The sequence below is a fragment of the Oxyura jamaicensis genome, chromosome Z (assembly GCF_011077185.1).
Source record: "Oxyura jamaicensis isolate SHBP4307 breed ruddy duck chromosome Z, BPBGC_Ojam_1.0, whole genome shotgun sequence".
NCBI lineage: Eukaryota > Metazoa > Chordata > Aves > Anseriformes > Anatidae > Oxyura > Oxyura jamaicensis.
This window is the reverse complement of record NC_048926.1, coordinates 22,146,051-22,159,629: the sequence shown is the minus strand read 5'-3', so window position 1 is coordinate 22,159,629 and position 13,579 is coordinate 22,146,051. Positions and strand designations below refer to the sequence as shown.

The following is a 13,579-nucleotide window of genomic DNA, read 5'->3' as shown; positions in this document are numbered from 1 at the left end:
AGCAAAACTTTGAAGGAAGATGAATTAAATTTTCTTAATTTTTGAATGATTAGTTTTACAGTCATATTTTTTTTATTTGTGTTGTCATTTTCAGAGTGGATTTGCTTAGATCAGAAGTTATTTGCAGTATATAATAGAACAGAATAAAACAGAACAGAACAGTTGAAAGAGACCCACAAAGATGAGTTCCAACTGGCTGACCACTTTGACCACTTCACAGCAAATCTAAAGTACATATATATACATATATATATATGCATATTCTTGTATATAGTAAAACTTAGACACTTAACCCTAATTAGAAAGCAATGCAAAGAGCATTTGCTTCTCAAAATCAAACGCTAATCAGAGGAAATCTGTAAGGCAAACATTAACCACTGTCGCTGCTTATTATATTCATGCCATAACATTAACTTAGCCCTAAAATATATACTCAATAGAAGCAATAATTTCAACAGAAAAGTTGTGAGATGCTTTTTGTAATTTAAAATGGACAGTTAAAGCTCAAAAGTAGGGACACTAGCTTGTCATCAGATGTTTGAATCTGCAAGAAAGCAACTATTTTCTATCCATGTGCCAAAATCATCATAGAATCATAGAATATCCTGAGTTGGAAGGGACCCACAAGGATCATTGATTCCAGCTCCTGGCTTCACACAGGAACAAGCCAAAATCAGACCATGTGTCTGAGAGCGTTGCCTAAATGCTTCTGGAACTCCAGCAATTTGGTGCCGTGACCACTGCCCTGGGAAGCCTGTCCCAGTGCCTGACCACCCTCTGGGTGCAGAACCTTTCCCTAACCCCCAGCCTGACCCTCCCCTGTCCCAGCTCCATGCCGTTCCTTTGGGTCCTGTCGCTGTCCCCAGAGAGCAGAGCTCAGTGCCTGCCCTTCCGCTCCCCTTGTGAGGAAGCTGCAGGCTGCCATGAAGCTTTAGCAAGGCTTTCGATACTGTCTCCCATGACATCCTGCTAGCAAAGCTGAGAAATTGTGGGATAGATGAGTGCATGGTGAGGTGGGTTGAGAACTGGCTGAGCTCAGAGGGTGGTGATTGGCGACACAGAGTCCGGCTGGAGACCTGTGACTAGCTAGACCTGTGACTGACCTGTGACAACCCCAGGGGTTGGTGCTGGGTCTGGTCTTGTTCAACATTTTCATCAACAACCTTGATGAGGGAATAGTGTCTGCCCTCAGCAAGTACGCCGTTGACACAAAGGTGGGAGGAGTGACTGACACACCAGAAGGCTGTGCTGCCATTCAGCGAGACCTGGACTGGCTGGAGAGCTGGGCAGGAAGTAACAAAATGAGGTTTAACAAGAGCAAGTGTAGAGTCCTGCACTTGGGTAGGAACAACCGGACATGTCAGTACAGGCTGGGGGACGACCTGCTGGAGAGGAGCTCTGAGGAGAAGGACCTGGGAGTCCTGGTGGACGACAGGTTGGCCATGAGCCAGCACTGTGCCCTCGGGGCCAAGAGGGCTAATGGGATCCTGGTGTGCATACAAAGGAGCGTGGCCAGCAGGTCAGGTGAGGTGATCCTCCCCCTCTACTCTGCCCTGGTCAGGCCTCACCTGGAGTACTGTGTCCAGTTCTGGGCTCCCCGGTACAAAAAAGACAGGGATCTCCTGGAAAGAGTGCAGCGGAGGGCCACAAAGATGGTACAGGGCCTGGAGCATCTTCCCTATGAAGAAACGCTGAGAGACCTGGGTCTGTTCAGCCTGGAGAAAAGAAGACTGAGAGGGGATCTCATCAATGTGTATAAATACCTGAGGCGTGGGAGACAGAGGGATTTGGCCAACCTCTTTTCAGTGGTTTGTGGGGACAGGACAAGGGGCAATGGCCACAAAATGGAGCACAGGAAGTTCCACACCAACATGTGAAAGAACTTCTTCACAGTGAGGGTGATGGAGCACTGGAACCGGCTGCCCAGGGAAGTTGTGGAGTCTCCTCTGGAGATATTCAAGGCCCGTCTTGATGCCTACCTGGGCAACCTGCTCTAAGGAACCTGGTTTGGCAGGAGGGTTGAACCTGATGATCTTTTTGGACCCTTCCAACCCCTTCAATTCTGTGATACTGTGATTCTGTGATTTCCCCTCAGCCTGCTCTGCCCTGGGCTGAAGAAATTAAGGGACCTAGGCTGCTACTCAGATGTCTTCTCCTCCAGACCCTTCACTATCTTTGTAGCCCTCCTTTGGAAACTAATAGTTTTATGTATTTCTTATATTCTGGCACCTAAAACTGCATGCAGTACTCAAGGTGAGTCTGCGCCACTGCAGAGCAAAGCAGAGCAATTCCTTCCCTCCACCAGCAACCAGTGCCGTGCCTGATGCACCCCAGGGTACAGTTGGCCCTTTTGGCTGCTAGGGCTCACTGCTGACTCATGTTCAACTTGCTATCAACCAGAACACTCAGATCCCTTCCCACGAGGTTGTTCTCTGCCCCTCGACCCCCAGTCTATATGCACATCCTGTGTTGACCCATCTCAGATACAGAATCAAGCACTCGCTCTTGTTAAACTTCATATTATTGATGACTGCCCAACCCTCTAATTTGTCAAGATCTCTCTGCAATGTCTCTCTACCCTTGAGGGAGTCAACAGCTCCTTCCAATTTAGTGTTGGCTGCAAACTTACTTTGTATGCTTTCAAGTTCTGCATCCAAGTCATTTATGAAAATGCTAAAGAGAACTGGCTCTAAAATGGAGGACTGCAAAACCCATCTAAAGATTGGCCACCAGCCTGACGTTAGTAGGACCCTCAGCCAATTGTTCACCCATCATATTATGAATTTGTCTAGCTGTATGCTGTACATTTTGTCCAGAAGGATGCTGTGAAAGACAGGATAAAGTTTTGCTGAAGTGCTAAAAGGTTACATTAACTGGCTTCCCTTGGTCAACTAGCAGGGTGACCTTGTAATAAAAGGAAACTAAGTTTGTTTAGCAGGTCTTTCTGCTCATAAACCCATTCTGACTGCTACCAATGAGTGCACTGTCTTTCAGGTGATTTTCAGTAACTCCCAGAATAATCTTCTCCACAATTTCACCAGGCACTGAAGTGACTGACAGGCCAGGGTCTTCTTTCTTACCCTTCTTGAAAATTGGAATGTTTGTCAGGTTTCATTTGACTGTGACCTCTCCAGACTCCTGTGACCATTGTGAGAGAGGTTTCACAATGACATCTGTCAGCTTTCTGAGTACCTTGGGAGGAGTCCCATGAAGCCCCATACACTTCTATGCACCCAGCTGAAGCACCAAATCCTGCACAAGTTTGGGACTGTGCAGTGTATACCTAGAGGCTTTCAACTGTTTAATTGCCATCTGCAACCTCTGTACATTCAGGCCCTACTTTACATACAGTGCCACCCATATCATGATACGTAAAAGAAAGACATCACATTGTATTCTAGCAACCGATCTCTAATAAACCTTCACTCCAGTCTTATAGAGAAGCATTTTCTTTACTGTTAGTGTCAACATATGTATTAATACTGCAAGATGAAATACTCAAGACAAACCAACACCCAAAGCCTTGATAATTTATGTACTTTTAAGTATTGTCAGGATATGCAGTGTTGCCCATAACAGTCATTTTGACATTCATCTATAAATGGGCAAGAACAGAATTTATCAATTCTAGGTTTTGGACACACATTTAAAAAAAATAATCAAAAAGGGATAATGATTCTATGAACGGTAAATAAAACCTACTGACAAAAAATCTCTCAATTACAAGGTCTCTGTAATATATATGGACTTTGTCAGAAAGGTATCCTTGAAATTTGTTCCCCTTACTAATTTCACATTTGCTTGAATGATAAAGATGTAAGGCAAAAAAAATCTACCTTCTCAATGACGCATTTCACCCACTCGGGAATGGCTTCTAAGTTCACATGCCATACGTTGCAAGACTCCTGAGCAGCAGCTGAAGGTTGTGATGTCTGTTAAAAAAAGAAATGTTGTATTGATATTCAACATTTATGTAAACTTCTGTTGTTTGAACATATCTAGAAATCAATCTCCCAAATTCAGTAAATATTTTTATTAATAAATGGTAAATCTCAATGTTGTTGGTGCATTCTTTAAGCCAAAAATCAGGTAGCTGCTGTCAATAATACTCTTATTTCTGCATCTAAGGGCATTGGACAGACTCCACTGTGGAGATGGAGGCGTTTGGAGGTGTTTTTGTTTTGTTTGCAAGAACAGAAAGTATGCAATGGCTGATCTTCAAGTATATTAGGAAACTGATTTCACAAGCACTATCAGCTGGCACAATTTTCCAGTAAAGACAGTAAAAATTCAAGTTCTAATTTATATGAAGACTGTGGTCAGTACTAGATAACCATTCTGTGAATAGTTTTAAATTCATTTTCTAAAATGTCTGATAGAAAAACAATCTTAGAAACCAGGGACTTTTAGGAATATTTCAATTTTGTGACCAAATGAAGACAAAATAAATCTGAAAAAGTTGTTAATTAAGAATAGCATAGCATTTCAGTAATTGATACTAAGTTAAATAAAAATATCTAACTTCCCTTTAGCACAGAAGTGATACAAGTGTAATTAAAACCTTTTAATATAGTCTAGAATGTCAGTAAAGTTATAAGGATGGCTAAAACATAAGAAAACTCTGTTGAGTGTAAAAGTCTTAAAATCAGTTGTAAAATGTGATGAACATCAAAAACAACAACAACAACAACAAAAAACACAAACACTGACCCATATGTTATGAAACTCACTGTAGGAAAAAAAATATTATTATGAAAATTGAAATGGGGGCTATATACAGAAGACAGAAACTTTCAAAAATTTTCCACTTACTGAATGAAGAACTTAAAATACACAGATAGATTCATTTATCATGCTCATGCCACATCTTCCTCCTGTCTATGGAGACTGCCCATACTCCAAATTAGATATAATTCTGATATAAATTTTTGATAGTGCATTCATAACTTCAACATTTGTCTTTTACATTTCTTCTAAGAACCTTCTTTTACTCATAGTCCAGCTACATCTTCGATTGCAAGTGAAAAATCCAACATGGAAAAAAATATACTAAAAACATTACTCTAATCATCTGAGTACATTCTTGCCTCCCACTGCCTTCAAAAGCAGCACTAATTTACATTTTTTATCTGCTATCTACGTAATTAGAGAAAGAGCGCTTTCAGTCCTGTGCACAAGGAAGGTGGCCCTCTGCTAGCAATTGAACATTCAACCACATTCTTCCATGAAAGGACTGAAAATCCTCCCCAATAAAAAACAAACAAACAAAATTAAATCATACATAAAACAAACAAACAAAAGCTTTATGTATGAAAAATATTCCAGAAACACAAGCTCTGTAAGCAAAGAGAGTGCACTGTTAGAAAATTAATCATTAAAAAATAGCAAGGAATTCATCTTCTATTTAACAGCATATATAGTTTTGGACATTGAGATCACATCTGTTATTATGGGTAGCTAGCTCCACCTATGTTAACCATAGATCCTGAAATACAGGATAACAGAGCAGTGACAACAGAGTCACATTGGACCTACAATATCATATTAATGTTGGTACTGAATGTACAGCTCTGTTTGACAGGTGTGTCTTACTACTTTGATAGTGTGCCACAGGACCCCTTAGAACCAACTGAATGTGTCTGCAGAGCTATGATGGTTTAGGAAATCTACACTAGACTTGATTTCCCAAAGATACCCCTCCTACAAAACAACATAGAAGGTGAAAAAAAATGCAACATGAACTGAAATTGAAAATACAATTTGTGTACTTTGCAATGGGAGGAAGACAAGAGCATATTATGTGAGCTTTTTTAATGACAGTATGTCCCCATAGCCTGTACAGAAAAGTAGAGATTTCTCATATGTGTGCAACAGGTCAGTCTTTGCCTACCCTCTAGTAGGTACCTTCTCACATGCAGGCATGACATCCACTGACATGTATGATCTCTGTAAGAACAGTGATGTATTGGAACTGCAGTGTTTTTGACAGGGGGCTTTCATTTTACAAATGGAGAAACTCCAGTAATAAAGCACTTAGCAATTATAGTACAAGTTCAAGTACAAGTTCAAGTACAAGTAAGTACAAGTTCAAACAAAAAAATTAAATGCATTAAATGTGAAAGATTTTAGTTTAAATAAAGTTATTCTTGTCAAGAAATATCTGTAGTTTCAGATACTTAAGTTTTCAGTTGGTGTCTAAGACTTAGTATTTGTTAGGTCCAAATATTGCTGACTTTGATTGCATTATTTATTCAAAAGAAATAATATTACTAATAAACGTTTGCTTCAGAAATTTTATAAAACCATATAAAAGCTTTACTTTATATTGTAAGAGAGTTACATAATAAGTAGGGGCACTACATTTTAAGAAAATTGAGCTTTTAACTTTAAAGTAAATACCAAAAGCAGAACCTAGAAGCAATGCAAGAATAGTTTTTTTGTTGTTGTTGTTTTGTTTTTATTTTTAATGTTACTGTCTTTTATGTTTATGTCTTTCTTTCAATTATTTGAAGAAAAGCTACGGCAATATTAGATAAAAGTGAATGTACCTGGTAGCCTAAAATTCCAATTCAGCTAACAAACCACCTTAAACCTCCAGAAGCTTAACAACAGAAAGATGTAGTCAATGGTAAGAAAAGATACTGCTTTTAATAGGTGGCCTACTGAAAATACTCCTTGTTGCAGATGTACATCAAGTGAGAGCATGTCCCACTCTCCTGCAAATATGTGTTGAAAACATTTGATTTCTGACTACTGATCTGAATACATACAGATGGATAAAATGGAGATTATTTTTAATATTAACTGTATCAAGATCTTAAAAAAAATACTTAAAAGATCTTTAAAAAAATTAATTTTGTGTTTAACTCCACTGGCTATGGCCTTCTCCAGTGCTAAAAAGAATATTGCTATGTTTCTAGTGTGTGAAAAAAAATAAACACATTGCCTTCTTACTTTTTTTCTTTGATTCAACAGCAGAGGATGTAAGCACTTGGTGTATTTGGAGAAAAACTCCTAACACTTTATGATAACTAAGTGCCATTATGAAGCAGCAGGAAATACTCTGTCACTCTTTTATTCTGTATGATCATTTTTCTCTTTATTTTAATGGTAATGACGTGAGTCACTAAGTCCTATTTTAACCTGGCAGGGCATCCCCCTTCATGGCAGGCAATTACGTGCACAGATTATCTCCACTTTTAAAAAATAAGTAGCAAGAGTATCTGAGGTAGGTAACACTGTACATAGTACAGGAGTTAGTAGACAAATTTATCATGAATACCAGCCTTCATGTTGCAGAACGTAAAGGTGAATGTTTCTTACTTGGCTTCAATAGCATTACTGCTTACATTCTTCTCGACATTTTAACTACATATATTTTAATATATCCACAGGAAAAATTAAGTGAAGGCAAATCTAATAGTTCTCCTTTATTTAAAACCAATGGCACTGGAAAAAAAGTTAAAAACAAAACAAACAAAAACAAACAAAACAACAATAACAAAAACAAATGAACAAACAAACAAAACAACAGCAACCAACAACAGACATTATACTTACATCAGATGGTTCTTTTCCATTACATTTTGCAAGGCAGTTAGAATTTGCTATGTATTTTCTACATCTCCAGCAACGTAGCACGTCAGTCTCTTGGCTACTCATTTCCACTTCTGATTCTTCAGCTCTGTATATCTATTTGAAAAGACCACAAAAATGCACAATTCAGTCACCTATTAAAATTACATATGGTTTCGTCTTGCAACCTCAAAGTCATCTCTTCACAATGGACGAGACCAATACTTCGTTTATAAGCATTCCCTGATCATTTACAGCACACCATCTAAACACTTCAAAGAGCAAACAGAAACATCCGTTTTTATTTTCAGGCTGCATGTGAAACTGGAAAAAAAACAAAACAAAACAAACTACAAAAAAAACACCAACTTCCTCAGTGTTTACACAAAAGACAAGAACTTCCCATTTAAATTGCCTCTTCCACAACATACTACTTCCCAGCCTATGCCCATAGAAACAAGTCATTGTTATCCCACACATTTAATACACACACATACACATTTATGCAATGCCACATAACAAAAGTGAATGCTGGCATAAAAACAAAGGTTGTTTACTCAGTATGTCCCAGGAGGCTTGCTACAGGGAGGTGGGAGGATCAGTGCTACAGCTGTAACAGAGCTTTTCACAGACCAGAATCAACCTTCTTGTAAAACAGATTCAAATTAAGACTTAAATTAAGAAGGGCAAGACGAGTATTTTTCTTACTTTGTGCCTTGCTATGTTCCAATGTTTCTCTGGTCTACTCTAATCTTTTTCCAAAGCCTTCTCTTTTGCTCCATTTGCTTATTCTCCAACTTCTTTCTGTTCCACCCTCTTGTGCTAGCTAAATGGAAAAAAGCTAAAAATATCTTTACATATACACACTCAACTGGATGGTTATGCCAACTCACCATGCTAAATTGCACCGTCCTTACTAACAAGGAGGCAGTAGCATAAAACTCAAACCAGTATTAAAAGAATCTCTATTCTTCTATAGTCCAAACATCTGGTTTAGCAGTTCTTTCAACAATTTCATTTTAGTATATTTTTCACTGAGGTCATCAACACCAGTGGCCTGTACAGCTATGTGGCTTATACATATAAATCCGTGCCATTCCCCGTTTCTGTCTTGCCTTCTCCTCCCTTGTTTTCTGAATGGAAGACTACGAAATGAACATACGCATTGGTTATTCATTGTTTCTCATTTATATCTGAGTTCTTCTCTCATGGGATATCCTACTATTTCTAACTATGTAGGCGGTCTAAGTATGGTTTGACAAGGAAGAGCTAAAACATTACATGCATTCAGTAGACATAACTCAATGTACACGCAACTTTTTGTAAGCAGATCCACACTAAGCTTAGAAAGTGAAACGAAGGCAATCATTACGTCTTTTCTCACGTCAAAATAAATTAAGATGAAATTTTATCAAGATCCCACTTTTTTTCCTTTCCAGATAAGTAAACATAAGTAGTTAATGTAAGTTAAGATGGCTAAGCAAAAGATCATGGAAGAGACACCTGCAGAAAAGGCAGAATTTATGCTAGAAGCCTGTGTTGTTCATGACAAAAAATTGATGATTCAAATGCCTTAAGCAGAATCTCAACTTTTTAACCTTGCTCTGTGAAACACTGTGAAAGTGAGTAACATTAAAAAAAAAATAATGACAAATTTAGGCTCTGAAAGATTTTACAGGTAGTGTGCATCACTTTACAGTGATAAATGCAGCATTAGACTTCACAGGTTACTGAAGAAGTGATTACCAGTTATGAGCGTGTATCACTCCCACACCTGTAAAGCTGTTGTAATTAATTTATTCTTGGCAGTTTTTACTTCTAAAATTCATTTAATCTTATAACAGCTCAGTGGGAACCTCAGATCTAAGACAAACCAGGAAGGCCGGACAGACTTTTTTTTGCTTAAGGCTTGCTCGAATTGGCATTTCAGGTACAGCCATATCCCCATATGACAATAAAGATACATTCTTGAAACATACTGCAGTTAGTGACATCCATCTTGTATACCATATATCCTGTATCTGTGTATTCAAATGGTATACATTTAAGTCTCTGTATATAGCCTGTTCTCCTTATCATAACTGTTCTAGAAACAAACAAACAAACAAATAGAAAACCCTGCTTTGCTAACTATTCAACAGCTGCTTCATTTGAGGTTAGTGATGCTTCCTAGGTGAAGACATCTGTAGTGATGTAAACATCTCCCTTTCCTGAACAGTATCTAGCAAGCAATCACTGTTATACTGCAAAATGAAAGCTCCTGTGTTTTTTTGATAAACACTTTAAAAGTATTTTCTTAGTTCTGCGTAAGGCTTTTATTTAAAAATACACTTTAGTAAGAGAAATGAATATATAATGTATTATAGATACAATAATCTGCATACCACAGTTGCATTTTGTGTGACCAAAAATGCCGACAGTGAACTATATGAGAAAAAAAATCCTTAAAGTGCAAATACTTTTTAATACAATATTACAGTAGGCTTAGGTATTCTTCTGGCCTAGCTGAATTTAAAAGGGAAAATTCCTGATGGTCTGTTAAAATTGTGCATGTATGTGCCCTTTCGCAGGTGTTACCGAGGGCAGAAGAAATGCTATAATTGTACATTAACACATTACAGAGGTTTCTACAAGCCCCATATTAGAAAACAGCAAACAAGACATTTCTGATTTTTTACATGAGTGTTCATTCCTCTTTTGATTTGCATATAACTTAAACTGGAACTCAAATGAAAGCACACACACAAAGAATTGTGAAGTGTTTTTTATTATTCATATGCAGTTTAACCATGGTGTTCTGGATGTATTTTAACAAATTTTTATCTCTCGCAGTTTGCATTTAGAACTGTGAAAAGGCATATGGTTCTCACTTTGCGTCGTCTTTCAGCAAAAATGCCGACATAAAGGCCAGAGATTCCATTCTGAGAGGCAGGCACGCAGAGACTAGATAGTGTCACTCTCAGCAGGCCTTTTCAGCTTGGCACAGGGCCATGTTTGTTGTGGCTGTACTGCTTTCAGATCAGTTGCCTTGTGCAAGCTCATGTTTTCCTCCAAAATAGCATGCAGACATATACAAGAGTAAAAAAGCCTACACTCCTCCGTGGCTTGTTTTATGTCCTTCAAACTTTTTTTGCTGTGACTCAGTCCCAGAAAAGCCAAGAGCAGACGGTTCCTTCCCAAGTCAGGGACTCAGTCCTCTTTCTTGAGAAATGTCTGTCTAACCTTCTCTTGCAGATTTTGATGGAGATTTCTCAGCCTTCCCAAACTATTTCATTACCTTGTTATCTCCTTTCATTATAGCCTTTCCCCTTACATCTAACCTGACTTTTTGTGCAATTTAAATCTTACTCTTTCTCTTATTTGCTGTGAATGCAGATGAAAAAATGTTGCCTTTTCTTCTGTGCAACAACATTTTACAACTTGAAGCACTCACGTTTCAGCTTCTCTTCAAGCTTGTCTTTGGGATAAATAAATTTAATTCTTTTACTTTCTCCTCACAGATCATGATTTCTTGATCTATGTCACTACTATTCAGCTATTCAGTGAACTCTTCCAAATGGGTCAGCTATTCTTGCACAGCAGTGTTCAAATCTGGCTGCAGAACACAAAATGAAGTAGTACTAGCCCTGAATTGATCAGAATGATGATAAAAATTTCCATGAGGATAAAAAGAAAAGAATGCTCTTTTAGGGTTGAAAATAATACAAAATTCACTAGATCTTTTTTAAAATGTTGTTTCTTACATTTATAAGGACAGGAAATATTGTAAGATTACATAACTATTCCAATCGCAAGTAAATTTCACATGCAATCTCTGCATAAGATCTTCAAGATTTTCAGATTCATACATGCTCATTAATATAGTAAGGGAAGAAGAAACACTAATCACATTTTTTCTTTCTCTCCTTCCATCTGGAAAACTTATGAGCAACAACACTGAAGCTAGTGGGACTATTTACAAAGAAAACACTGAAAATGAGGTGAAGGATCAAGTGGCAGACAGCAATCAAAGAAATGGCACAGAGCTGATCTGCTTCCTGTTTGCTTATCATTTCTTGAACAGGATGCATTCCCTTTTGGCATCTTCTCATAAGTAGGATATCCCTTTGATATCTATATCTATACAATTTGGATTGTGTTAAGAAACAATGTATTAAGCTCTGACCATTTGTAACCAAAAAGATTTCTGAAAAACATGAAGGAAAGCCCCGCACCACAGTTCTTCAAATGTGCAAAGTATACATAACATAAAAACAAACAAACAAACAACAACAAAACAAAAAACAAACAAACAAAAACATAAAAATATATTTCTGTTGAAAGCCTGTTCAAGGATTTCTCTGCAACTAGCTTCACTCTCCTCTCAAAAACATAAAACTAAAAGAAGGGGTAGAACAGAACGTATGTTTCTTGATGCTTTTTTTCTTCAAAAGTCATATATGACCCCTTCAGGATGCCACAGCCACAAGGATGACAATAATAATTAGGGTGCAGCAAGGAATTAGGGCACAGAAACTTGAGCGTTGGTTACAGGGAGCATTGTAAAAAATAGTAGATGCACGCCAGCTTTGAGGTAGGGTGACGAAGAAAAGCCAGATGAGCTGTCCTGGCCAACAAGTGCCCAGAACCAGAAGTTCCTGCTCCCAGGAAGGCAGGAACGGACACTTTGCTAAACAGGGAAACAATCCTGGAAGGCATTCAGGCACATTTGAAAACTGCAAACTTCCAATGTCTGAAGTTTTTCAGTTTTGAGGAGACACATCTAAAAGGACACTTAAAGAGCATTTCTCAATAAAGTAACAGTTATACAGGGAGAAAGAAAATAATGTTTAAGGAACTGCTTCCAGGCTGCCAGAGAAGTGAAGCAGCATAGTGGGTTTAGTGTCATCCAGGCTGCTCCTGTGTCTGCTCCTGCTGGACTGTGAACTGTTTTGCCAGTTCAGCTATTGTTGAGGGATCAGCTCCCATATCATGGTCCACTGGTTGACGAGACAGGGTGACCAGACTCTCTCTTGCTGCAAGAGTAGCCCACATAAATCAGAAATCAGTTAAAGTAAAAATGGGAAAGAGCATGTTACTCGCAAGGTGCTAATTGCTAATATATCCTACTGCATGCTGGCTAAGTGGATGGGTGTAAAGGATACAGCAAGAGAACACAGAGTGCTTAAATCGCTTTGACAGGGAACAGACAAAACAGGTCAACGGGAAGCCAGGGATCAGCGCGTACGCTCTTTCTCTCATGCGATCCCACAGGCTGTCTCACGACTGCTCTCTGCTTTTGCACGCACAAACACCAGCCTCTGCACATAACCACGGACCAAACAAACACGCACACTGGCGCGAGGCTAGCAGCACCCGGCCACAAGCCGCCGGCCGCCACGCGTGGCCCGGCCCAGGCCTGGTCACAGGGCAGCGGGGCACAGACCGCAGGGCACCGGCCTCAGGGCAGCGGGACACCGGCCGCCTCCAGGCCGCCCTCCGGGCGCTTCTGGTGCTGACAGGCGGCGGCAGCGCCGCTAAGTTCACTGCGAGGAGAAGCCGGGGCTCCCCGCGGCTCGCAGCGCCCCCCGCCCCGCCGCCCCGCGGGCAGGTGTCGGCCCCGCGGCCCGCGCCCCACTCCCCCGAGGCGCCGCTTACCGGGGCCTCGCCGGGCGAGGGAGGCTGCGAGGAGGAGGAGGAGGCGGGGAAGGGGTTGCGCAGCGGCAGCTGCTCCTGCGAACGGGAAGAGACGGGAGACAAACGGCAGCGGAAAGCGCTCGGCGAGCGCCGAGACCGGCCCCCTCCCGGCGGCCCTGCCCGCCGTGGAAGTCGCCCTGCGGCCGGCCGGTTCCCCTGGGCGGCTGCCTTGCCCCGTCCCTGCCGCGGGGGACCGGGGAGGGAGGCGGCGGCCGGCGGCCGGGGCGGCCCGCGCCGTGCCGAGGCCTGAGGGTGGCGCGGCCTCTCGGCTCCTGACTGGCGGAGGGGGAGCCGGGGTGGGGTCGGCCCCGGCAGCAGGGTGTGACCG

At 40.5% G+C, this 13,579-nt stretch overlaps 1 protein-coding gene across 2 annotated transcripts in view; it reads right to left on the bottom strand.

Moving 5' to 3' along the window:
* RNF180 (ring finger protein 180) overlaps positions 1 to 12,888 on the bottom strand; it is an 88,833-nt gene extending 75,945 nt beyond the window's left edge. Inside the window, exons 1-3 of one of the 2 annotated variants that reach the window (XM_035309977.1) lie at positions 12,839 to 12,888; positions 7,561 to 7,692; positions 3,837 to 3,932 (exon numbers count right to left, since the gene is read on the bottom strand). In XM_035309977.1, coding sequence (XP_035165868.1) covers positions 3,837 to 3,932; positions 7,561 to 7,692; positions 12,839 to 12,883 — 273 coding nt within the window. In that variant the 5' untranslated portion in view covers positions 12,884 to 12,888. Of the gene's footprint in view, positions 1 to 3,836; positions 3,933 to 7,560; positions 7,693 to 7,944; positions 7,974 to 12,838 lie in introns of those variants that run through there. The other variant, XM_035309978.1, reaches the window with a different exon arrangement.
* Positions 12,889 to 13,579: the final 691 nt, after the last annotated feature.